Source organism: Apium graveolens, chromosome 5 (genome assembly GCF_009905375.1).
Source record: "Apium graveolens cultivar Ventura chromosome 5, ASM990537v1, whole genome shotgun sequence".
NCBI lineage: Eukaryota > Viridiplantae > Streptophyta > Magnoliopsida > Apiales > Apiaceae > Apium > Apium graveolens.
The window spans coordinates 149,979,836-150,007,629 of NC_133651.1; the positions used below are offsets into that span (position 1 = coordinate 149,979,836).

Here is a 27,794-nt window from a genome sequence, read left to right on the forward strand (position 1 = left end):
TTAAATAAGGTGATTTTATTGAAGAACGAAATTTATGTACAAAAGGCATTTGCCCTAATTTATAATGCTACATTCAGAATACATTGATTGCTAGGTTATTGTAATGCCTATTGACTAGGACATACTAGCTTGGATGCCTGCGAAGACTCTTCCAGCTGAAGTCATTAACTTAAGTATGAGCAAAATCCGAAAGGTGCGTTCATGATTTAACTTCCGCAGGGGTTTCCAAAAGAATTTGTACTTGAACCCTAATTATCAAATGGGCAGTAACATGACCACCTGCCTAACCTGTCACTTTTTCAATGCTGATTCGGTTTCCTAAGTAAAACTGTATAATAAACAGGTCTATATAACACAGGCAACTTCAGACCATCATATTCAACTCTGATAGGTCATCCATTGGAATTTCAAGGCCCATGAAGTCATCATCTTGTAATCCATCGTCTTCAATATTTAACCACGAACCAATGTCTTGCCCTTGATCACCAAGATCATCGGGAACATCTAGGACTCCATCCATGTGCAAAGAGGAAAAGTCAATGGTCTCAGATTTGTCCACTACATTTAACTTCAAGTTATCCTTTTCCCTTCTGTTACGATTCACAATCGTATCCCCTGGCTTTGGCATAGAAGATAGTGATGTTTTTGGTTGTTCGGACATCTTTCCAACAATGCCATTAACAGAAGATAATTGAGTTATTTTCTGCTTAGGCTTTAACTTGGATTTTCTCTCTCCCTTCATATTTCCAGATGTTGACCTACCAATTTTAGCAGTCCCATTTCTAAATAACTCTCTGTTGCTTCCTTTACCTTCTCTATCCCTATCACTCCTCTTTCCTTTTGCACTACTTAGAACTGAAGTGCCCATGCCTAAAGAGACACCTGGTGAAGTTCCTACGACACCTCCAATAACATCATCAAGCAACAGCTCCCTCTTTTTCACTCTGGTTGACCATGTATCTTCTTTGCCAATAGTGTTTTCGGAGAGATAGTTTCCGGATAAGAAAACACTAGAACTATAGGTGTCATAGTTGCGAGCAGCATTAGTTTGTTGTGTACCTATAAAACCAGCAGAAGATATTTATATCAAGGCACAAAGCAGAAATATAAACTATGCACAAAAATAAATCAACCTTTTGACATGACATAGTAACAGAAGAAATGTCTAAAATCTCGAATGCAAAAAATGTTCAAAATTTTTTGTAGAAATATAAGTAGTACCTGAAACTCGGCCTTCTGCAGAACATCCTAATGCTTTTCCATAATGCTTTCCTGATTCCGCATCTCTAGTAGCATCTTTTTGTTGAGCATCACTCAACTGGGAAGACCTAGAGAGAAACATTTCCCCAAATACAGGCTCACTAAAGCAGCTCTTTCCTGTAAGTTCATATTCTCGCCATTGTTCCAATGTCCGTTTAACATAAGATAAAGCAGCCTGCTTCGCCATTTTGCTACTAGCACTCTTCCCTCCAGGGACAGTTGGACCCCAACAACTCTGTCAATTAAAAAACACATTTTAAAAAGTTTCTGTTTTTTACAAAAAAAAAAAAAGTTTCTGTTTTTAATGATGCAATCATTTTGGCCAAGTTTATACATGAGTGCCTTGATAATATTTCTTGAGTAACAAAATGGTCAACATTCACAAGTACAAGTGTGTACAACACCACATTTGGTTGTAAACTCAATGCTTGACAGAACAGACACTGTATGATTGTAATTTTAAGTATGTACACAATAGAATATCTTAAATGCTTCTTTTGACTTGATTTTGGCTGTTCAATTGCTTTTAAGCTATAGTAAAAAGAAAAGAACCGCCCAGTCCTTTACAAACATTTGGATACGAGTCGCAAAGATCATATGCGTGATAATCACCGGAATTATTGCATTGCACTTCAAAGAAAGCATAAGAATGGATACGGCTAATACTAGAGTGACGAAGAAAAAATTATTCTCCACTTCCAATATTTTTCCCTAGTTTTCTTAGGACACTCTTTTCTCCATTCAAGGCAAAGCAAATAGAACAGCTGCGCAAATGAAGAGTAAAGGCATTGTCTAAGCTAGCTCTATAATTTGAGTCACATGTAATTTCTAGGCAGGGGTATATATAGGAACTCAGCACTAGGAGTTCAGGCAACCCCCAGAACTTCAAATTACCAAGTTTAGCTTTAAATATGTAATTCTTTAAAAAGAGAAACTATTAATTTCCAAATCCTAAATTATTTTAATGCTTTACACTGATCCTGAGCATATTATTGGCAAGAAAGAAGGCGTATATAATTTATTTATTTTTTGGGCAAAAGAGACCAAATACTATATAGAAAGACCTCAAAAGGAAAAAAAAATAAAATTCCCCCAGCTTTGTATATTAGTATATTAAGTTACTACAATTTTTTGCTACTTGCCACTTGGTAATTAACCCATTAAACAAAGAGGATATGCCATGGTATGGATAAGAAAATAAGGACAACAATTAATTACAACGTTAAATATCAAGACATAGGCAGCAAAAGGAAACAATCCCAAAAATAGATTTACCATGTATTTCTGATATGCCATTGCGACAAGTTTCTCAAGAGCACTCCTTTCAAAGTCCCTATACAACAACATGCCTATTTTAGCACCCTGAAACACAATCAACATATTTATCAAATGCAAATAAAGCAGAATGATATCGAACTTACTTCTCTTGCCGTTCTCTCTCTTCCATAGAAGCTTTTAACAGTCTGTCAAGGAAGCTTTTCTTCCTACAAGCCTATAATATTAAATAAAGAATGAGACATGGAACCTAAAGTAATAATAATATATTAACTAAAACCACCTTAAGGAAATCGAGAGAATAACATAAAAGGAGATATAAAGGCATAAGAGACTGGAGAAGGCATTAACCATCCTACAGATTTCATATGATTATCTGGGGAGTTATACTTGAACTATGACTTGACAATAGGTGCAACTTCGAAATTAGAGAAGAACCCAATGCGGAAAAGAATTCAAGCACTTGCAAATCTGTTAAATGATAAACGAAGAGATAAAACTTATGAAAGAAGCACTCAAGCAGTGATCTGAGTCGTTGCTATCCTAGCCTGACAAGACAGGCAGCCAACTTACGTGATGTAACTATGGTGTTACTTTAACATGTCATGTTTAGTTTGTGTTATCAAACTTTTACCTGCTCATGATACTTGTCTTCAAGTTTACTGATCTCTTGACTGATTTCTTCATCCCCTGTTCGAGCTAAATAAGGCTGAAAGAACGTTGGCAATAAGATATGGTCAGGAAAATTAAGACCATTGAATGTCAACAAATATATAAAATAGGATATATTTAAGATGGCAGAAAAATGATATTTTAACCCACACACAATAAAACAATAACAAAGAACGGGTAGGAGAATATACTACTGGTTCTGGGAGAAGTCTAATACTCTGAAGCTCCAACAATGCTCTTTCATTTATGGACATTTTGTTATACTGAATATCAGAGCATGATAAGACAGATTTAAATGCTTGATTTGGAAGAAAGTCATTTAAAGAACGATCAGCACCAGAAGGAATCCACATCCTTGGCCTAGAAAAACTGTCCTTATCCAACAGATCATGCTCCGCCTCATTATGGGATATCCCATTGGCAGCTATGCCGTATTCACCAAAACCAGTAAGTCCAGCATGCTCAAAGCTGTGTAGCGACTGCTGGTTGAAAGATTCGTGTTCTATGTCTCCATCAAACTCATCTGATGCATAACTAAAATTGTTGAATTCTGACCCTTCGTTTCCACTGCTGCTAGGTTCTTCAATTTCATCTTCTGAGATCAGAGCAGAAAGAAGTATCTGACAAAGGGGAATATCACTGGAAACTCCTTTTCCTGGGCTAAGCTCACAATCCTTAGTTTCAGCCACATTTTTCGTCCGTTCAAGCACAGTTCTGTAACGTAACAGGTTGTTTGATGGCACCAGGTTGGGTTTTGATTCACATAAATCAACATTTCCCTATAAGAAAAAGGGAAAGGGGGATTCCAAAATAATTAATATTCCCCTATTATAATTTATAAATTTATATATCAAACCAAAGCAACTTGCACTCTAATTCATAAATTTGATACTTGGCTTCGTAGAAGAAGACAAACGAAAGTAAAGATCATACGATCATATGAAGAGAACTTATACCTCATCGCCATATGTAAGAAAGCTCTTCAGCATGGCAGAGACTTACACAGTATTGTTTCTAACACTACTCAGATGGAAATATAAGTGATAAAAACTTCCAAAAAAGAAGCTAATATCAAATATAATAAGATACAGGGAGGAAATAAAAAGCCAGTATAGCATGGCCATTACTCTAGCAGGCCTGTCACCGTAAGAGCATTATGTGCAAGTTTTTGAACTTAAAAATACTTGTTAAACTGCATTTCTTTAGGTTTATTCATCAAAATAATTTGTATACGCCACAAAGGACAAGAGGTCTATCCGAGTTTTCAGTTGTAAGAGGATGTACAATTAACTAGGTACTATAATTCCAATAACTTTTTTAGTCACAGTTTCGGAATATGACCAACTTGTTAGCATATTGAATTCCATGTACATATTACAGGAACCGAATTTAAGTAAGACTGAGAATACCGGAGTGTCCATATTAGGAGAGCCTTCAGATAACCTACAACTACAAGTGGAGCAATTTAATGGACAATTCCATTCTTCAACAATTATCATTTATCATCATATATATAACTAGTTGCGGACAATTTTACCATTTATAATCTCCATAGTAAGTGCAGAAATATTGATTAATTTATGTTGCTATGTGTATCACAAATTTATTTTTTAAACAACTAAAGTAAATGCCAAACAATACCTGATGCTTTAAATAGTCAATGTTAACATCAGAAACAGCACGAAAGAACTGCTCCATCTGCCTCCAAAATGAACTTGAAAAGCTATAAGCTACAGTGACAATGATGTGTATCAGAATGGCAAACATATATTAATATTATAAAGTATAGAAATACAATATCAGAAAGAACGGTACCAGAATCAGCAACCGCATTAACAGCGGCCAATAGTTCTTCGTGTCCATCACCAGAGCCAACTAAGAAAAAATTCAGCAAAAGAGATCAAGATTATAAATCTACTTGATCGCAAACATAAGTTAGCAGTGCAAAGGGGTAAGTACCAAGAAAATCTGCAGCAGCATTTACTGCATGATGCTTTTGACGGGTATAAGCTTTGCGATCTGAGAGTTTCCTTGATGGTGGTCGACCGGATTTCCTGTAAATTTTTCATAAATTAGAGTATGTTAACGAAGTATAATCCACACTAATAGTGCAAACAAAAGACCCAATATCTGTAAAAGAAATGGTTTCAACCTTTCTGTCTTGTCAATACCAAGTTTAGCACTTCTGAGCTGTTTTGCAGTTCCCGTACTACCATGCTTTTCCGTGGTCACTGGCACAACAGACCTTGTAGCAGTGAAACCTCTTCCAGTCCCCCCTTGTCTTCGAATGCCATTTCTAATGTCATCTCCACTAGCCACCTTATTCTTCCTTGGCGGCACAACAAGAGTTGCAATTTTTTGAACATTCTTCCCAGATTTATTATCTACCTCGTCGGAGTTCTTGCACTTTTCTCTAGATTTAACTTCAGGAGCCCCAGACTCCTCACTTTCTGATAATGCAGTTGACGGGTACTGGTCCCCTTTTAATCTTACTTGCTGATGGGAATTTCCGGAAAGGTTCCCAGGAAAGACGGGTCCATTCTCGTTACCAGCAGCATCAGATATAGTATCTAAGGAGGGTGTTTCATCATTACCTGTAACATTAGGGACAAAGTTTGTTCTTCTTGCTGTACGAGACATCTTTTGGGGCCTCTGGCTAGCCCATTGAGCAACAGGTGGAGATGAAGATCTTGCTGAAGAAGCACGTCTGCGATTGTGAGTTCCAGTAGCAGAAGAGTTCTTATTTATACAATGAGAAATTTCCCAATCAATTGTAGCAGTTTCCCTTTCAACAACTGGAGGCAGCTTAGAAACAATGCCTGAACTAGATCGTGGAGCCCGAGAAGCTGCATTTAATTTTGAACATGAAGTAGGATTGGCAGAATTTAGTTCTTCAACAGTATTTGTTCTGTTAACATAGGAAAAGAAGAAGCATATAATTACAATTTAAGCTGATCAAAGAATATGTCGAATGAATAAGAGATGAGAAAAGAAAGCTGCTCTGATTTAGTAAACATTACATACTTGCTAAGAGCTCTGAAATTAACTGTCTCCTTGTCTGAACTTGTACTTCGATCTCTTCTTTCATGGATCGCAGAAGCACTGTCCTGATCAGACCTAGGGATGGAAGAACGCATACCCAGGCTAACCGATTGTGGTGTGCCATCAGGTTTTACAACAACAATTCCGTTAACAGCTCCTGGCCTAAAAAAATTTGCATATTAGAGTAACTGAAAGTGAATGAACCAACATACATAACTGAAAGGAATATTTATGAAAGCATCAAAGAAACCTAATATTTCTTCAAAGATATATTCTGACTTCTACAAGATCGGATTCTGTTCATACCACTGTAACATCAAATTAGAACAGACAAGTGAGACTGGGATTTCAGATCCTTAATAAAATTTCCAGAAAATTTTTGGCATGATGTAGCTGAACTTTAAGTTAAACTTCTTGAGTTGTACTATTGTCAGTACTTGGACCGCATCCGATAACTGTTACAGATTAGATCTAATTTTACAAATAAACTAAAGAAAAACAAGAAGAAAGGTAAATTGCAGAAGAAGAAAAGTTTTTGTCTGTATTCAATGATGATGCCCTCCTCGTACAATCCTGGAATAAGTAGGATACGACAGTCTAACGGAAATGAAATATGGGCCACCTACTACATTGGGCTAAACGCTATTGAGCCTAACAATAACTGGACAATATTAGTACCCACTAATAATAAAAGAGAATGGACTTTTCCACGAGCCCAAATCAATTCAAAGAGTATAGTCCAGATAGTGGTGACAAATCCCCTCCTCATAGATAAATCCTTGACCTCAAGGATCAAAGTTTGGAAACTTTTTGTGCAACTGTTCCCAGAATTCCCAGGTTGCTTCCTCTTCTGTACCATTTGTCCACTGCACCAACAGCATGGTAGCCGGCTTGCTATTTCTCTTCACCAGTTTCCTATCCAGTACTGCAATAGGTTCCACCTGCAAGCTTCCATCTTCATCAATACCAGGGAGCTCAGTCTGTATCACCTTGTCCTAATCAATCCTTTTCTTTAACTGTGACACATGGACACATTGTGTATTTTGGATCCCTGAGGCAACTCCAGTTGGTAGGCAGCCTTCCCTATCTTCCTGATAACTCTGTAAGGCCCATAAAACTTGGCAGCTAACTTCTGATTCCTTCTTAGCACCACTGAGGCTTGCCAGTATGGTTGTAACTTGAGGAATACTTCATCACCCACCTCAAAACTCCTATCAGTCCTCTTTTTATTAGCATACCATTGCATTCTTTCCTGAGATTTGATTAAATTTTCATTTAACAGTTGTTGTACCTGTGCTCTGTCCAGTAGGAATTTTTTCACCCCAACATTGTTGGTTGTAGCCATCTGGTAATTAATTGAAACATGATCTTGGTTAAAGAGTGCCTTAAATGGTGTCACTTTTATAGCAGAATGGTAACTGGTGTTGTACATCTCCACACAACGATTCACTCTTTTCCCATCTGTCTGTGGATGATAAGCTGAACTTAGGTTGACTTGTGTACCCATGACTTTAAATAACTCTTTCCAAAATGAGCTAATAAAGACGGCATCCCTATCAGAAATTATAGATTTTGGTGGCCCATGTAATTTGACCACATTATCCAAGACCAACTGAGCAATAGTATTAGCATTGTATGGATGACTCAGTGCTATGAAATGATTATATTTAGTAAGTTTATCCGCTATGACCAGAATTACCTCTTTACCATTTGATCTTAGGAGGCCTTCTATGAAATCCATGGTGATGGTCTCCCAAGCCTTTTCAGGAATGGCCAGAGGTTGTAGCAGTCCTGGGGTTGGTATGTACTCTGGCTTGCATCTCTGGCACACGTCACATGCCTTAACAAATTCTTGTACCTCATCTTTCAGTTTGGGCCAGTAAAACATGTTCTGGATCCTCTTAGTAGTAGTTAGGACACCAGAATGTCCCCCTTCCAGAGTGCTGTGTGAATTTTCAATAATCTGTCTCCTCAATGAATTCCATTACCCACGTAATATTTGCCATCTCTCTTGATATCTCCATCTACCATTGCATAACCTTGACAATTTGCTCCATCAATCATCGGGGAGGGAATTCGTCCCTGTGCCAGATTATCATTCACGCAACTGTCCTTCAGCTCTTGTTTCCACATTGGCACCGCAGTGTGAATAGCCATATAACTTTCCCCTTCACTATGGCATCTTGAAAGAGCATCAGCAACCAGGTTGTCCTTCCCCTTTTTATACATACAGTATAATCATAGCCCAAAAGTTTGGATAACCATTTAAGTTGCAACATAGTAGTCAGCTTTTGCTCCATCAGATGTTTCAATGTCTCATAATCTGTTTTTATCACAATTCTATTCCCCAATAGATAATACCTCCACTTCTGGACAGACATGATAATAGCCATGAGTTCTTTCTCATAGGTTGATAAAACAGGGTGCTTCTTAGCCAAAATTTTACTCAGGTAGGCTACTGGCTTTCCCTCTTGCATTAGAACTGCTCCAAACCCATTATAGCAAGCATCAGTCTCCAACACAAAGGTTTTACTGAAATCAGGCAATGCAAGCACTGGAGTAGTGGACATTGCAGTCTTTAATTTATCAAATGCAACTCTGGCTTCCTCAATCCATCCCCAGACTCCCTTCTTCAATAGTTGAGTTAAAGGTTGGCTTATTAGGCCTTAGTGTTTGACAAATCTCCTATAATAGCCTGTTAGTCCCAGGAATCCCCTTAAAGCCTTCAAGTTTCTTGGAGTAGGCCATTGTTCCATTGCAGAAATTTTTTCCTTGCAGCCTCTTACACCCTTTCTTGATATCCTGTGTCACAAATAATCAATGCTATCCTTGGCAAATTCATACTTTGACAACTTTACAAATAGCTTGTGCTCCCAGAGTAGCTCTAGGACCGTTTTAAAGTGTTTCTGATGAGCTTCCAGACTAGGGCTGTAGACTAAGATGTCATCAAAAAAAAACTAGAACAAAGTCTCTTAATTGCTTACAGAACACATCATTCATTAATCCTTGAAATGATGATGGGGCATTGGTTATGCCAAAAGGCATAACCATGAATTCATAATGCCCTAAATGTGTTCTGAATGCAATTTTCTCAATATCATCCGGATGCACTCTTATTTGATAATATCCACTTCTTAAGTCGAATTTAGAATACACTACACTGCCATTTAACTCAGCTAACAATTCCTTTATTATAGGTATATAGGGAATTTTTTTTTATAGTCAAAGCATTAAGTGCCCTGTAATCTACAAAAAGTCTCCAAGTTTGGTCCTTTTTCACTAATAAGACAGGTGAAGCATATGGAGAACAACTATGCCTGACAATGCCAGCTTCAAGCATCTCCTTGACTATTTTTTCAATTTCTCCTTTATGAGCATAAGGGCACTTATAAGGACTAGTATTTACTGGTGCACTATCAAATTTAAGGGAATCTCATGATCATGCTTTCTAATGGGGGTAAACCATGAGGTTCCTCAAACACAACTGAAAATTGTTGCATAAGGTTAGTGATTACCACAGGTGGCTGTTCTTCTTTCTTATCTTCAGTGATGGCCCTGACTTGAATTAGGAAGCAAGAATCCCCTTTGTTAACCCATTTACCCCCCTTTACAGAATTTTGCACCTCTACTTTGGTTCTGCTACTAATGGGTGAGAGCTCAACCCTTTCTCCTTGCCAGTTCACACTGATCTTATTAACATCAAAGTTAAACACAACAGGACTCACCAACTTCATCCAAGCTACTCCCAGAATTATATCATAACCTCCAATGGGTAGAACCATTAAATCTGCTTTAAATTCCCTTCTTCCTAATTCCCAAGAAAAGTTGTTAATCTTTTGGTCACGGCTAGTTGGGTACCATTGGCAACAGCCACTTTGAAAGAGGTGCATGGTTGAGGCTTTAACCTTAGTGATTTAACTAACTCTGGTGATACAAAGTTGTGCTCCACTATCCACCAGTATTCTCACCACTTTAGTTCCCCTTTTTCCTTCAATACTTAAGGTATGTATGCCTTGAGTCCCTGTTAGGGCATGTAGGGAAACCTCTGAATCTTTCAATTCAGGTTCATGTTTTTCTTCATTAGTCCCCTCATTCTCCCAAATGACTGCAAGTTCACCCTGGTCATCAACCATCTGACCCTTGTCCTCTGACAAGAGAAACAGTTGCTTATCTTTACACTTGTGTCTAGGTGTAAATTTTTATCACAGTGAATACACAAGCCTTTGTTCATCCTTTCCCTGAAAACTATAGGACAACCTCCTTACTGGTTTCCCAGTTTTACCAGTCATATTGTTGGTGTGATTGCTAAAGTTGCTTCTGGTTCTTTCATTTTCCCCATTAAAAACCTTAGGACCCATGACTGTTGTATTGCTACTTTTATTTCCCCATTTGCCTCGTCTCTCTATGGCCTCTATAACACATTCCTGGGCAAGGGCCTTATCTCTAGCATCTTTCAACCTTTCAGGATAGTTGGCTTGTGTAAGTACAGAGTGCTTGCAATCTCATCCTTTAATCCACTCAAAAAACTGTTAACAAAATATAACTCGCCCAGACTAGGGTTTTTTGTACTACTATGTGTTTCTTGAATTCTTCAAACTGAGTTATGTAATTATCTACCTTTCCTTTTTGAGTGAGCTTGTTGAATTGTCATAACCCCCTTTAGTAAACCTGTGATACACCAATTAGCAAGCTCCCCCCACTATATCTTGTCGCTCCAATTGCACTAATCGGTACCAAGTGTCAGCCTCCCCTTCCAAATAAAGTGCTGTGTAAATGACTCTTTGCCTATTATCCAATGTCGGGTTCAATTGAAAGAATTTTTCACACTAGAAATCCATCCCCTGGGGTCATTCCCCACAAAACTTGGAAAATCGATTTTTGGGAATTTGTAAGGTGAAAATGGTTGTTGCTCTCTGTAGTTCGGGTTATGGTGGTACTGATGTTGGCCTTGGACGTAAGGGTTTTGGGTCATGCACTGAGGGTTGGGGATATTGAAGTTGTCCAGAAGGGTTATATGAGAATGTAGGTTGTGGTTGAGGTTGAGGGTAAGCCTGCTGGTAGTTGACTGTGGAGCTTCCTTGAGGTTGTTGTATGCCTAACACAGGGTTTGAGTGTATAGTATGAGGCAAGAACTCTATTTGGTAGTCCATGGAGCCTAAATAGTTATGAAGTAATCGGGGTAAGGGTACTGGTTGTGATAAAAATGGTGGTTGGGTGGTTTGTGGGGTTACTTGTGAAATCATAGGGTGGGACACCATGGGTATATTGTGATGACCAAAAGGTATAGGGTGTGTGATGGGTGTAGTAGGAACAACAATATGACTAAGGTTTTGTATGAAGTTTGGGCGTACCTTAGATCCGTTTGCCACATTGAAATTACTGGTTGGCCTGTTAGTCCTCTCTCCGTCATCATTGGTTGTGTCCCTCCGTCATCATTGGTTGTGTCTCTGGAATGACTTCACCAGCTCTTAGCTTAGAAACCACAGATTCAGCCCAGCCTTGTCGTTCTTGATAGGTGGCAAAATTTGTAGGCGTAGCAGGAGTAAACCCTAGTAACCCGTCTTCTTCGCCGTCACATCTCTAACTCCTGGGCCGATCGTGTTGCTTTCCCCATATTCTTTCTCCTTTTCCTTAAAAGATCTCTTCATAGACTCCATAGCCTCCATCATCTCTTCAAACTTTCTCTTATTCTCAAAACTCACCATAGACAGTTGTGACAGTTTATCACGCAGAGCCTCCATTGTTTCAAATAACCTTATCTTTTCCTCTTTCAAAAAATTTTGCAGTTGGTCCATCTTTGTATCCAAGCTAATAAGATCTTTTTCAATTTTCTCTATTGTTGTTTTCAGATTATCCCTCATGGCCAAGGATTAGTTCTGATACCACTTCGTTACAGACATGGTTGTCACGGCGCTCGACTAATCGCGACTAGTCGACGACTATTCGGGTAGTCGAGAATGGCTAGTCGACTGGAGTTGTCGACTGGTGAAAATTGAATATTTCGCCCGACTGGTCGACTGGGCGACTAGTCGGGTCGACTAGTCTTTTGGATCCTCGATTGGTTTTAAGTTTGACCCAAACCCGGTCAAAACCCGGCCCAGTTTACTTTTTAACCCATAAAACACTTGTCCTGAGCCCTAATACACATTCTAGCGGCTTCGAAAAGGGGCAAACGACCTAAAGAAGCGAACAAAGCGAGCCAGATTCAGATTCAATCAGATTCAGACTTTTCTACCAGGTAATTATAATCTTCTTCTTCTTTCTCTTCTCTCCTTTCACACACATATATATAGTATACGTATATATAATATACATACAAAGTATATGTATATATAATTATATACACTGTTACACAAAAACATAGTATATGTATATGTATTCTGTAGTTACTATTTAGTATTCACTTTTATATACTTGATATCACTAGCAGGTTGCAAGTTAGTAGACTAGTCTACGACTAGTCGACTAGTCGCTTAATTATATACACAGTTACACAAAAACATAGTATATGTATATGTACTCTGTAGTTACTATTTAGTATTCACTTTTATATACTTGATATCACTAGCCGGTTGCAAGTTAGTAGACTAGTCTACGACTAGTCGACTAGCCCGGGGTCCATTGACTCGCCTCGACTTACCACCGTGACAACCATGGTTACAGATTAAATCTAATGTTACAAATAAACTAAAGAAAAACAAGAAGAAATGTAAATTGCAAAAGAAAAAAAGTTTTTGTCTGTATTCAATGATGATGCCCTCGTACAATCCTGGAATAAGCAGGATAAGACAGTCTAACGGAAATGAGATATGGGCTACCTACTACATTGGGCTAAACACTATTGGGCCTAACAGGACAATATTAGTACCCACTAATAATAAAAGAGAATGGACTTTTCCACGAGCCCAAATCAATTCAAAAAGTATAGTCCACATAGTGGTGACAATAACTTGTCATTTGACATCCATTATAAATATACTAGCTTAATCCCCAGATTACTTAATAAATATTTCATATGTGTTTTCAATATAGAATTTAATTAATTTATTTTTTGGAAAAATTATAAAATAAATCCAACTTAATAATAAGTTGAAACTTATTTAATTAACATTAAAATTTTGTTTTAGTTGTAGTTTTTTCTTAAAACTTCATGTTTTTCTAATATTAAAACCATTAAATTTATACTTCACTCAATAAGTTTATTATACTATATCTAAACAAATAATTTTTATTTTTGTGGAGAAATTGCAAGATATTATTCAAATACCATTCACAATTTATGCAATAAGGTGTACAATTTAATAATACTTTTAATTTCTATTTAATAATACATAATGACATATTTATCCCTGACGACTATACCAATTTAACTGCCATACTCCAATTATATATAGAATATAATTTATGCAAGTATCTACTGGGAAAACTATAGGCCATAGAAAGAACCATTAAAGCAGTAACTGTCTTTCTAACTCCATTCCTTAAATCAGACATCCCTTTCTTCATAATTTTGTGGCAGAGTGAACTCTGATACAGAGATACCCTGGTCACATCAGACATTTGAGTTACAATTCTTATTTACACACACACATACACTATATTATCAAAACAAAATATTAAAAGTTTTGTTGGTTGGTAGTTTGGTATGGTCAGATCCAGGTATAACTTACATACAAACACTACCTACATGATTTCTAACCAAATTATAATTCTATACAATTCTTCACATGTGCAAGTATATTTATATACAAATTATATATTCATCTATACTATTATTCAAGCAGTTAAGATATTCTAATCAATGTAATTATAAAAACCAACTAATTTGAGGGATAACATTTATATACATTAAATAAATTAAATTAAAAAAATAAAACAATAAAGATATATGTAAAACATTAGAAGTATATCAGACAATTATAAAATGTTAAAGAACACTGTGCATCGAGTTATAAAATTGTAAATTAAAACGTATAGCATTGAATATTATTGGAATCGATAGTGCCTATGTAATGACGTTTACAGGGAAAACTATGATGGAACGAGCTGACCCAATGCGATCAGGAGAAAGAAACAGAACCATTAATCTGTATTGTTGTAATATAATATTCAGGAAAAATAAAGTTAATCCAAACTTATTAAATTCTCATCTGAAATTTGCTTAGACTCTGCTCTAGAACATATTAAACTGAATCATATAGTCAGAAACTTAAAAAAAAATAGGTAGCTACATTCCTCAATGTAAAGGTAGGAGCCAAACCTCCACTAAGTTAAGGATAAAAGGCTGCGGATTTGACATCCAAAGAGTGAAGTTATGTACAAGATTTTCATTGCAAACAGAACAGCACCTTCTCACCCAAAAGTGTAAAGAGTTATTGTTTAAAACAATTCAACTTTTTCGAGCAATGGTTTGTCTTTTCTTTCTGTAAAAGTCAGTCCATTATGCTTTAATTTAAAAAAAAATAGCAAACCTAACAGCAACAAAACTAACTATTATTTAACAATAACCAGCACACAATTTCTGACAATAGTTGCTTCTAAAAGGCGATAAAATATAACGATAACTATGATCATATCTATTTTATTAGTAATTTACCTAATCGAGGTATTCTTTATTTTATGTTTATTTATTCTGCATCAAGCGGGGTTAGATATGTTAGCATATAAGACTTGACTTAACTTTGCCAGCAATGGTCCAGTGGTAGGTCTTGGACCTGGGTTCGTTATTCAAAATATATCACACACTCCTGTATATTCGTTTGATGAAAAGTTGTGATAACGACCACAGCTACGCTACATTGTTATGGAATGTGTCATACATGATACATGGTACATGAATATACTAATCAAATGCGCAAGAACTATAAACATCCACTAAATTCCTAGGCAGTAGGCACAAATAATAATTACAAAAGGTATATACAAATTAAAATACTTCAAGATGGAAATTCGTAACAACCTAGAAGTCAAATTAGAAAGCGATAGGATATGCTTGGCACTAGAAGAGAGCTACCTGAAACCATATGAACCACTCATCTTAGAATGAGAATCAGAAAGATGTCTTGGCTGCGATCCTAGTTTTGGATCCCCATACCCATCAATAGGCTTTGTTGCACTGGAACTCGGAGCAGCATCTGCCTTTATCCCGGAACGTTTTTTCTTCATTTTTGACTTTTCCCAACCATCAACACCTACAGGTAAGGTTCGGTCCTCTCCCTGTGCTGTACCATTATTTAAAAGTCTAGAACCCTCTTTATCCTTTTCCGCATTCGCAATTGTCCTCGCCGGATTATTTGGTCGTAAATCACTCTGGTATCAATATGAATCATTTATCAGTCTTCTACATAAAACAATGGCTTTCTTGAAAGCCGAATAAACTGAACAATAAGACATGATCTAATCATGTGGAAGATTGTTTCATTTCCGGGAAAATGAACAGTAATACATGATCGAATCATGTGTAAGACATGATCTAATCATGTGGAAAATAAGGTTTATAACAGAAGACCGAGGGACGGCACAAAAGCACATGAAGGACATTAAAATGAGGTACATAATCATTATTGACGAGAAGAATGACAACCACCAAATACAACATAAGAAGAATGAATAAACAGTAGTTTGTCCAGCAGCATATGAGACACAATTTCCTTTAAGCAATTGACGAACAAAAGACGGCATGTGATACTGTTTCAAAATAAAAAGAAGGCATTATCTCAAACTACTTGTCATTCCTCTAACGTATATTACAAGTATGTTAGTAGTAGGAAGGGGTTATCTACCTACACATTTGACATTAGTTTAACTTATAAAAAGAAAGGAAACTCAAAGTGAACTTTACTCGAAAATAATTTTTACCATTATCGCAATAGTCATGGAAAATTAACTAGCATTCAACCAGGGAACCACAAAACATATATATATATATATACAATCAAAATACAAACCCTAGGATCCCCCATAGATGTACGGGTGCGTTTGTTTGGGATTGCATTCTTGGTTCTCTCCTCAGGCTTCTGTTGGTCTAGTTCAAAACCACTAGCAGTAGTATTGTTCAGGGCACCCATTTTACCTACAGTGGGGCCCGTAGCAGAATGGTCATTTAAAAATAAGCCACTGGATCGCTCCCCAGACACAACATCTGGTCGAGATCGTTTCCTTGATGCAATGCCAGGAAAACACTTGTTGAACACTGATAACCCTTCGTTAAAAGTCTTCACGCGCTCCCTGATATTAATGCAGTGCAGCTTCATAAATAAAATTTAAATCACAAAAAAAGGGAAAAAGTATCACAAACTACCTCGCCTTAATACTGATTTCCCGCAAACCAAGCTTGAATCGTTTGAGTTCCTCAGGTGATGAGGAAGCAAGTTTGCCCTTTGAAGACCCAAATGGAGAGTCATCTGGTTGGACACCAAGAGCAAGACATGCTAGCCGCTTAAAATCCATTGCACGGTTTAATTTGTGATCTGCAACCATTGCTTTCGGATCAAATCGTAAGCACTGTAAGAAGCTAGTTACATCTCCTTGGTTGACAGCTGAAGCACTTCTTGACATGCTTGGAAGAGTCGACAATATAGGATTTTCCATGTTCTCACGAAAGCTACTTGATCTATCCAATGTAGCACCTGAGTAGGATCCACGCTGCCCATATAATGGCCTATCCGGGCTTCCGGAAGACAGATCAAATTTACTTAATGCCATTTCATCAGCTTATGAAATTCCCTGCCGAATTAAACTAAGCAAAAGCTATATCTGACAACATGATAGCAGGCCTGGACATTAGAGATGTGCGCAAGCCTTTGGAAATAATCAAATAAGATTTTTACAAAGAATACCAAGTTCAAAAGGAGACTTGAGGTGCCCTACAAGAGAAGTTAAAATAACCAGTGTAAGGAAAAGCTAATATAAAAAATTTAACAATTATGTAGCAGTGTTGAGCACAGAGTTGAAGTTAAAATACAAACCAGAACAGTATTAGAGTAGTTCACAGAACAGAGGCAGGCAGCCTGCTGGAACTAGCAGGGTGCACTTAAGTACGATTTAAAAAAATTTCAACACCCTGCCACAAATTATTTATATTTAAGAAAAGATATGTCTAGACCAGGGAAAATAATAAACCATAACATTATGTACGTGTATAAATGTTGCTTTTTTATAACTAAGATGGATGATATACTCCATTATGTAAATGCCAGAATGCATTTTTTCAAATATAAATGGAAGCAATAATTTGACCAATTTGTCATATAAATTTAATTATAAGTTCTCATTTAAAAGAATTACCTCATATTCAAAGCTGTTAAATGATAGTCGCAGCAATAAAAAAAACAGAAGGAATAGTCAAAGAAATATTACAACTAATCACATTTCACAGAAAATAATATGATAGGCAAAAGAGAGGGATGTGAAGATTATGGTCAATAGCAAAAAACAATATTCAGTTTTTAAATATATCTATTATCAAATGTGATCCACTGACGAGTTTTTCAAGAATGAGAGCAGATCAAAGTGAAGGGGACTAGTTAAAATTGAATGGAAAAGACAAATAAAAACTTGGCAGTCATTTTCTTCCGAGTTTTATCGAGTCAAATCAGAGTGCAGAAAAATAGAAACTAAAAACTAAAACATTAATAAAAAATGAAAGGTCATGTTTGGAATTTAAGAAGTTTTAACAGGTTTATTATTACTTTGCCTCTCTTTCATCCCATTTTCACATTGAAATCTGAGGTAATTTTACCTCCCCTACCTTTCTAAATAAAATTTAAGAGCAAGTATGTTATACATCGCACTCACCAACCCATGGACTTAAAGACATATAGCAGGCATAAGAAAAAGAGTGAGACAATCAAGGGGCAAAATAGTCAAATGAGAAGTAACAGTCCTTGGTGGACCTATTACTGCAAGGTCAGGCTGATAACGCGAAGAGAAACAGTGGGAAAATGGAGTCATTAGTGTCTCGATTGGAGGGGAGAATCTCTCGAGTACGTGAAAATCAGGAGGCCCCGATCTATTCAATGAAAAATGATCAGGAAAAGTTCCAATCTGAAGTTCGTTCGGCGTTGAGAACATTCAATTCAGTGGCACAGCCCACATAAGAGAAAATGGAGTTTATTGCAAGCCATGGTGAGTCATCAATTCGGGGTGCAGCTAGGACCCCTACTTTGGGTGTTCCAGTTGGAGGGTTGTTTGGCAGCCCAGGAGGTGAAAGGAATTTCCAGAATGGAGGACCTGGTGGGACGATGGGAGGGGATGGAGATTTCGAAAGTTGGATATGCTGCTATTTGATGGTACGCACCCTGATGGGTGGGTGTTGAGGGTTGAAAGGTATTTTAATTTTTACCATCTAACAGAAGAAGAGAGGCTTGAGGCGGTGGTGATTACGTTGGAAAGAGATGCCCTAAAATGGTACCAATGGGAGAATAAACGGCACCCGATACGGCGCTGGGTTGATTTAAAGGGGTTTGTGTTGCGACAATTTCATCCAGCCAGTGAAGGCTCTCTTATCAACTGTCAAGACGACCACTGTGGGTGATTATTAAAGGAAATTTATAGAAACCGCGGCTCCTCTTTGAGAATGAGAATATCTTATTAGGTCAATTCTTGAATGGCCTAAAAGATGATATCAAGGTCGAGGTGCGTATTTTAAATCCCATCAATCTAGAACAAGATATGGAGTTTGCAGTGTGAGTGGAGGAAAAGAACATGACGGTAGGATTGAAGAAGTCTAGTTGGAGCATGTTTCGAGCTGAGTCTTACACATATTCTTCCAAGGGACCGAACCAATCTACACTCTCGTCGTTTGGGTCACAGACCAGCCCAATGTTAGTGTCAGTTCACGGTGGGTTCTCAGGAGGGGAGTCACCAGGGCTTACAACTGTATCCAAGTATTTGAATGGGGTCAGAGTAAGAGCAGAGGAGGAGAGATACGAAGGTTGTCACATAAGGAATTGCAGGAAAAGTGTTCAAAGGGCCTCTGGTTTCGATGGGATGAGAAGTGGAATATAGGCCATAAATGTCGAAAGAGGGAGTTGAGTGTGCTGTTAATTGATGAAGATGGAGATGATAGCTCGGAGGAAGCAGGCAGTGAACCCCCACCGTCTCCCACCGAGGAAACACCAAGTGAGATACATGTCCAGTCCGAGGTCTCTTTAAATTCAGTTTTTGGTTTGTCTTGTCCAAGAACCAAGAAATTAAAGGGGGAAATTGCGGATAAGGAAGTGATAGTATTAATCGACCCAGGGGCTACACATAACTTTGTGTCGCTGGAAAAAGTAGCAGCCCTGGGATTACCAGTTACGGAGTCGGGAGGATTTGGAGTGTCCTTAGGGAATGGGGAGGCCATAAAGGAGAGTGGTGTATGTGAGAATGTAGTTTTACAGTTGGATGGGGATGTAATAATACAAGAAGATTTCCTGCCATTGAAGTTAGACACAACAGATATTTCATACAGTGGCTTGAAAAACGGGGGGCTGTTGTTACTAATTGGAAGTCACAAATCATGCAATTCAGTGCCGGCGATTATCTTGTGACATTAGTTGGGAACCCCTCTCTTGTGCGGTCAAAAATCTCTCTTAAAGCAATGTTACGAACAATTGGGAAGGAAAACCCTGTGTGGAGATTAACAGGCTGGAGAAAACAGAGAAAAAGCAAACAAACAAGACTGATTTCGAGGTTCTATCATTTTTGACTGAGGTGGTGCAGCATCAGAGTGTGTTCAAGGAACCAAGTGGACTACCCCCCAGCCGAGGGCATGAACACGCAATTTGTCTAAAGAAAGGAAGCAATCCAGTTGGGGTACGCCCATATAGGTACCCCCAGTTTCAGAAAGATGAAATAGAAAGGTTGATAAATGAGATACTAGAATCAGGAATCATCAGGCCATCCACTAGCCCATTCTCTAGTCCGATGCTTCTTGTGCGAAAGAAAGATAAATTCATGGCGTTTTTGCATGGATTATAGGGCATTGAACAAAGAAACCGTTCTTGACAAATACCTAATGAGCTTTTGGACGAGTTGCACGGGGCAAAATTATTTTTTAAGCTAGACCTCAAAGCTGGGTATCATCAGATCTTGGTACGTCCGGAAGACACCCACAAAACAGCATTTCACACACATGATGGACATTACGAATTTCTCGTAATGCCCTTCGGTCTTATGAATGCACAAGAGACTTTCCAGGCATTAATGAATGACGTATTCAGGCCTTTTTGAGGAGATTTGTGCTCGTCTTTTTCGATGACATTTGTGCATAGCAAGACAGAAGCATAACACAGGGCACATTTGCAGCAGGTCCTGGGTACTTTGGATAAGTACCACTTGGTGGAAAATTTTAAAAAATGTGTATTTGGCCAAAGCCAAGTTGCTTATTTGGGTCACACTATTTCAAGTGAGGGGGTTGCAGCCGAGGAAAATAAATTAAAGGCTATTATGGAGTGGCCAACTCCACGCACCATCTGGGAACTTCGTGGATTCCTTGGACTCACCGGATACTACAAAAAATATGTAGCTGGATATGCACACATTGCACAGGACTTGACTGATCAATTGATAAAAGATAAGTTTGGATGGACGGAAGACACAACCATTGCTTTTAACAACTTGAAGCAGGCAATGATTTCTCCCCCAATTCTTGCTATGCCAGATTTCGTTAAGGAGTTCGTGCTGGAAACGGATGCTTCTAGGCATAGGTTGGGTGTCGTGTTAATGCAGCAGAACAAGCCCATTGCGTACTAGAGCAAATTATTGGGTCCAAAGGCACAACAAAAATCTATCTACGAAAAAGAATTAGTGGTCATTTGCCTTGTGCAAAAATGGCGTCGCTACTTGATGGGAAGACACTTTGTGGTAAGGACCGATCAGCAAAGCCTTCGTCATTTAACTCAACAACATGAAGTGGGGGGGGATTATCACAAGTGGATGACTAAATTAATGGGGTATTCTTTTGAGATTCAGTTCAAAGCTGGAAGTTCAAACAAAGTGGCGGACGCCTTGTGAAGGAAAACAATGGGAAACGTGGTTTTGGCAGCCATGGTCACGGTCTCAGGGGTAGACTGGTCTGAGCTGGTGGATGAAGTACAACACGATCCATTGTTGGAACAAATTACAGTTGACCTGGAAAATAATCAGCAAGAGCACAAAGGGTTTTCTTTATTTGAGGGTCGCCTGTTGTACAAAGGGCGTGTGGTTATTCCTCGCAATTCCAAATTTTAAGACTTCTTATTACATGAGTATCATTGTACAGTAGTGGGGGGACATACAGGTGAGACTAAGACCTATCTACGGTTGAGTGCAGAATGGTATTTGGTCGGAATTTGTAAGGATGTCACCATGTACGTGCAACATTGCGTAATATGCCAACAGAACAAGTTATCTCACAGATCTCCAGCGGGGATGTTACAACCATTGCCACTGCTGGGAGGATGTCTCCATGGACTTTATCGAGGGCTTACCACATTCGAAGGGGGTGGACATAATCTTTGTAATTGTGGATCGTTTGTCAAAGTATGCACATTTTGTGGGCTTGAGGCACCCTTTCACGGCAGCTATGGTGGCCGAGGTTTTCATCAAAGAAGTAGTTTGTTTACACGGTTTCCCAGCTTCTATAATTTCGGATCGGGACAGGGTGTTTTTGAGTAATTTCTGGCACAAGCTCTTCAAGTTACATGGCATGAAGTTAAAACGCAGTACTGCCTATCACCCACAGACGAATGGGCAAACTGAAATTATTAATAAAACATTGGAGACATATGTGCGATGCTTCGTTGGAGGACAGCCCCGCACTTAGGCTAAATGGTTAGCTTGGCTGAATTTTCCTATAATACTTCTCCCCACATGTCTACTAAGTTCACCCCATTTAAAATTGTTTACGGGCGTGACCCACCAACAATCAATCGAGTGGGGACGGGGCAGACAGTTGTGCATAGTATTGAGGAATTATTACAAGAGCGAGACGCTGTGCTTGATGATTTACACTTTAATCTGCTGCGAGCCCAATAGAAAATGAAGCTTAATCCTGATTTGAAGCGCAGGGATGAGAGTTTTGCAGTGGGTGAGAGGGTCTATCTCAAACTGCAGTTGTATAGACAACGTTCCTTGGCGGAGAGGCCTTTTGAAAAGCTTGTTGCTCGTTTCTATGGCCCCTTCGAGGTTTTGGCAAAGATAGGACATGTTACCTATAAACTTAAGATGTCGGATACAAGTAAATTACACCCGGTGTTCCATGTCTCCCAACTACGTCGTGCAATGGGACAGGTGCAGTCTTCTCCTTCTATTCCTAAACAGCTAAGCCCGGATTTGGAGTTGCTTGTGGCACCTACAGAATTGTTGCAAGTTCGTCGTGTAGGTCCTGGTCAAGACGGACGACTGGAAGTGCTCTTAAAATGGCAAGGGTTACCAGACTTTGAGGCAACCTGGGAGGAGGCAACAATGATCAATGATCGTTTTCCTAATTTTCACCTTGAGGACAAGGTGAGTGTTTGGGAGCGGGGTAATGTTATACATCACACTCACCAGCCCATGGACTTAAAGACATACAGCAGGCGTAAGAAAAAGAGTGAAGACAATCAAGGGACAAAATAGTCAAACGAGAAGTAACAGGAGGACTAAAATGAGAAAAGAACAAATAAAAAAAGAAAAGAAACAGAAGGGGGCCCACAGGGAAAGGATAAGAGGAGAATTGGGGATCTAATTAGGGTATCGATTGTGTGAGTCTTATTTTTCATGTTTTGGGAGAGAAGCTGGGTCTCCCGAATTACCCAAGCCAATCTTGTAATATTGGAGTGCTCTTTACATTATAAACAGTCTATTATTATTAATTGAGTTTGTAGTTTGCTTGTTCTTGTTGATATTTGCGAAATAGTGCGATAATTGAGCTGTAATTGTTAGGGATAGAAGTTATATATATCGTTTAGCATTTCAAAGTACATTGCACTTTTTTTATCCACATTAATTCTCTTTCGTCATGCTTTCTTCCCCATTTTAAACGCAAAGCAACGTGAAATTTTATAAAAGGAGAATACCAACACACTATAAACAATATTTTCCCATGTTATTCTTAATTATAAATTGTTTTTTCCCAATTCTAGATATCCAAAAATTCAGTTATTAACTATACCAGAAAAATACATTATATCTTTCCAAGAGAGAGTGAAAATTTTAACAAGATATTATATTTTTATACTATTATATTAAAGATGAAACAATAAAAGTTTGGTTGGTAATCGGTCTGGTCACCATAATTATAGTAATAATTTAAATAAAACACATAAATAGATAAATATCCACCACAGAATTATAATGTCTAATGGATCTGGTTTAAATAAAATAATATAAAAATTGCACCTGTATCGGGCTAAAAAAAATTATACTATTGATCAAATGTTAAATAAAAAAAATGCATATAGTTAGTTGGATTTGCAATCTCAGGCTAAAACAAAATAATAAAGACTATTGATCCCGCTAAAAACATTAGTATCGGGTCAAAACAAAATAAAAATTTAAAAGAAAATTTGTTTGGTCAATATAATGTCATGAGGCTAAAATGAAATAAAATATATAATCTCTTCGGTCCAAAATAATATAATATTCACCCCGGACTAATACAAAATTAAAGAAAAAATTAAGTATAATTAACCGAATTTGGTTGATATTACGGGACTGAAGTTAAAACAAAGATTTGATGCATCATGCTAAAACAAAATAATAAATACTATCGATCTGACTAAAAAAATATATTATTGAACTGGACTAAAATAAAATTAAAATTTGAAAGGTGATTCGTTGATCGATATAATGTCATTATGCTAAAATAAAATATAACATTTAGTCGATTTAAAACAAAATAATATTCACTTAAAGCTAAAATAAAATTAAAAATAAATTAAATGTAATTAGCTGGATCTGGTAGATATAACGGGCCTGGGGCTAAAACTAATATTTATTATTGATCTACGCTAAAATCAAAATTAAGTTCATACTAATGATAATTCCTATATTATTAATCCACGTTAAAATAAAAATAAAGTCTACCTAATTTCTTAGTAGGTATAATATAATAACTAAGATCCGACCTATATAGCCTAAATATTAAAGTTTGATTGTTGATTTATGTGTACAATGTTTGAGTTCATAGGACTACGGGTTTTCTTTAATTTTCTATAATATGCACTCTTTAAATAAAACGAAAATAAAGATAATTCCTTTGTCAATATAATAGCGTTGGACTAAAATAAATCAATATGTACTATTTATATAGGCTAAAAAAATATACAACTGATTCATGATAAATTAAAATTAAAATAAAATAATTAGACCACCTAAAATAAAATATAATATGTACTTGTATTCGGGCTAAAAAAAAAATTTAACCAATTAGACATAAAATTTTATCATTAATTCATATTTAAACAAATTAAACTAACATAAATCTGAAAATAATTAGTTAGATTTGGTCGATTAACATACTAAAGATAATTTGTATACTATTGATTTGAGTTAAATTTACCTTCTAATTTAAACATAATTATATTTTCTAAACACACCTATAGATTTCAATAAAATTATAGATTTCAATAACTACATTATGTTTTCAAACTGAAATATCACTAGCTTATAAACATATATGTATATTTATAATTATTATCAAATCTGCCTGCAAGGGTTGGCTCAGCTGGTTAAAGAGGGGATAACTATCCTCTTGGTCACATGTTCGAATCCCACGGGAAGAGAATTTATGATTATGTCTCATGAGTCAGAGCCTGTCGCTTAAATGCGGTTTACCTTGGTTCACGTGATTTGCAGGCTATTGCGTGAGTCCGTAGGGTTTACCCAGTGCGCACCCGAAGGGTAGCGGCTGCGGGTTACCTACGATAAAAAAAAAAAAATATTATCAAATCATATTTAAAATTTCAAATAATTAAATTTCATAGCTTAAAATTTTCACTTCAAATTATTTTGAAAAATTATATAATATTAAAAATAATATGTGTGCATCGCACGGGTTTTAGACTATTATAAGTTACAACAAGATCTTGTTTACTAACGGTTAGCTCCCTAGACACATTATTTATGCATACTCTCCATATCAAAATAAATGGTAACTACACTCTACACTTCAACTTCTAATTGATTCTAATTGAATCACAGTATGTTTCCACAATACTAGAATTCCGAAAGATTATGATGTTCTATAATCTCATAATGGTGTGGTGACTTGCGTTATTATCACATGAAAAAAAGAACGCACATACATAGAAGGGGACTCATTTTGGTCAAACGTTTGTCGGAGAGAGAGAGAGATCTTACAATGACTGCCCCTGAGTGGGGTGGTGAAACCCCTAGGCTGATAATGTAGAGCATGAATTAAGATTGCAAGTTTATGAATACAAACCTATGTAGAGCTTCTTCCAAAGTAAGAATGTAAGATCACAAGATTTGATTCCAGAAGGTCCTAATAACCTCTGTCCTGATTCCAGAAGGTCCTAATAACCTCTGTCCTGATTCCAGAAGGTCCTAATAACCTCTGTCCTGTACATATGGACACATTAATTAAACGAGCCTGCATCATACAAGAGCTAAAGAGCAAGATAGCTCAATTTATTGATTCTAATTGGAAATATACACCCAACCTTTGACCTAGTTCTCCTCTTTCAATCTATGTTACTCTATGTTACTCCGGCTCTTTTGTTTCCGGAGGTCAGACACTCGGTCGATCCTTTGTATGGACACTTTGATCAATTTAAGGGTCACGTACGAGTCAAACTTTTGATTCAAAATACATATGTGAGAAAAAGAAGCAAGAATGAGATTAAAGTAGACGATTAGTTCACAAAGTCCTTTACAAAATCTTGTTTATACTGATTTTTGTTACTTTTTGTTAAGATGTCTGACTTGCCACACTTGTTTATTGATAAATTATGACGTGTCCCCATAACCATGCCCAATTTTCAGATTTTTCAATTCCGACACTCGGATATGTGTTTCACTGATTGAAATGAGTAGAAGAATCATTAGCTATAGTACTGAAGCTTCCACTTGATTAACCTTTTTTATTCCAAAACATTTGCAATTTAAGAATACCAATACTTCTGCCAATTTACCTCTTGATTTTTAGAAAAAAACACAATTCCGAAAACACTACTTTCCATTACTCCTAACATTAGACCAGAATAAAAAAGCACAAGGGACCCCCTGAACATCCGGATTTTGGGTACACAGTTCTACTTGATGAAAAGTGGAGGGTGAGTATTTATTAAAAATATAATTACAACAGGGAGAACTCTCTTGTGATGGCATATAGGGAGTTATGAATCAAACCCCAAAGAAAAACATTGTTAGCATGCACAAAATAGATAATTACACTCTTACCAAAGGTTGCAGTTTCAAGATATAATTTATAAGATATGCAGGGCACACTCTAGCACTCTACTCCCCACAATTTAAACCCACACTTACAAGGGCAGACATTATGGCATATTTATCTCAAAAAAATGTTATACCAGATCTAATACCTCAGTTAGACATTCATTTCTGCAACCGTATACACATTAAAGTTCAGTATCTTGATTCTTGAGATAGACTATATCTGAGGAGGGCAGATAATATGTGCAGTGAAGGTCTCACATATCGAGTTAAGGAAGATATACAGAGTCTTTAACCTATGACATGAATCTAACATGAAAGTTAATCAATAATACGCTGCACAGCAGATTTTTTAATCATACAATCCTGTACACATAACTCTAAGTTGCTTTAATCACGCAATTTAATATCTTATCTAAAATGATGCCTACTAAAATGTGTAATCGTACAATCATGCTACAAAGAGACTATATGAAACATCGCCAAATTTACTCCAAAAAAGGCAAAATGAACTTCAATTTTATTTCGGTCACATTAAGGTACTTGAAATCCTATTTTTACATGTCTCTACTAATCTAAATTTTATTTATGTATATATGTTAGCTAAGATGCACGAAATAGCCAACAAATTGATAAAATAGATCACTCGCGAATTGCACTAAGCTACAGTATCAAATTCTAAGTAAAACAGCTAATCTCAATATCAATTCAACATAAAGAAGTTAAATACAAGCTATCAATTACACATACACACATAAAAAACATTTGTAAGCATGACATAAACCCTAGAAACACAATTAAAATCAAAAGCGACTAAGTGTACACACAATTCACCTCGAGCTATAACACAAATTTAAAGCCTACAAGTTAAATCAAGATAAGAATTGCAACTACAAACCCGAAATGAAACAAATTAAACGCAATTAGACATACATGTGTGTGTCTGTAGACGGAGAGAAGAATATTTCCGCGAATTGAAGATATATTTAATTAGTAAAAGATTATCTATATATTATAAGTTTTTTGAGAAATTATGAGGATGTAATTTTGGAGCTCGGAAATGCAGAGGGGGTCCCTGTTGATGGAAGACGAAGCCAAGCTGCGATCGGTGACGTGGAGCTTTTGATTCAAAATTACTATTTTACCCTTGCAGTCAGCTACTGCTATTTATTGGGTCATTTTTT

The 27,794-nt window shown here is 37.0% G+C and overlaps 2 protein-coding genes across 10 annotated transcripts; one reads left to right on the plus strand and one right to left on the minus strand.

Annotated features, from left to right (window-relative positions):
• LOC141724567 (uncharacterized) lies at window positions 1-27,762 on the minus strand. Of its 9 annotated transcripts, XM_074526753.1 has the most exons (19): window positions 27,544-27,762; window positions 25,640-25,776; window positions 25,030-25,113; window positions 17,217-17,311; window positions 17,088-17,114; window positions 16,550-17,004; window positions 16,197-16,476; window positions 15,263-15,558; window positions 6,232-6,411; window positions 5,360-6,115; window positions 5,167-5,261; window positions 5,023-5,082; window positions 4,849-4,937; window positions 3,399-3,986; window positions 3,170-3,244; window positions 2,682-2,752; window positions 2,536-2,593; window positions 1,222-1,495; window positions 1-1,059 (listed from the first exon to the last, which is right to left on the minus strand). In XM_074526753.1, exons 6-19 carry the CDS (start codon window positions 16,951-16,953, stop codon window positions 365-367), a joined length of 3,921 nt encoding a protein of 1,306 aa, XP_074382854.1. In that variant the 5' UTR covers window positions 16,954-17,004; window positions 17,088-17,114; window positions 17,217-17,311; window positions 25,030-25,113; window positions 25,640-25,776; window positions 27,544-27,762; the 3' UTR covers window positions 1-364. The 9 variants fall into 9 exon arrangements, with proteins under 9 accessions (XP_074382854.1, XP_074382850.1, XP_074382852.1 ...); XM_074526749.1 differs by having other exon boundaries at window positions 16,550-17,114; XM_074526751.1 differs by lacking the exon at window positions 25,640-25,776 and having other exon boundaries at window positions 16,550-17,114.
• Window positions 20,680-20,985, plus strand: LOC141660434 (putative mitochondrial protein AtMg00860). Its single transcript, XM_074467415.1, has one exon. The coding sequence runs from the start codon at window positions 20,680-20,682 to the stop codon at window positions 20,983-20,985; it is 306 nt and encodes a 101-aa protein (XP_074323516.1).
• Window positions 27,763-27,794: the final 32 nt, after the last annotated feature.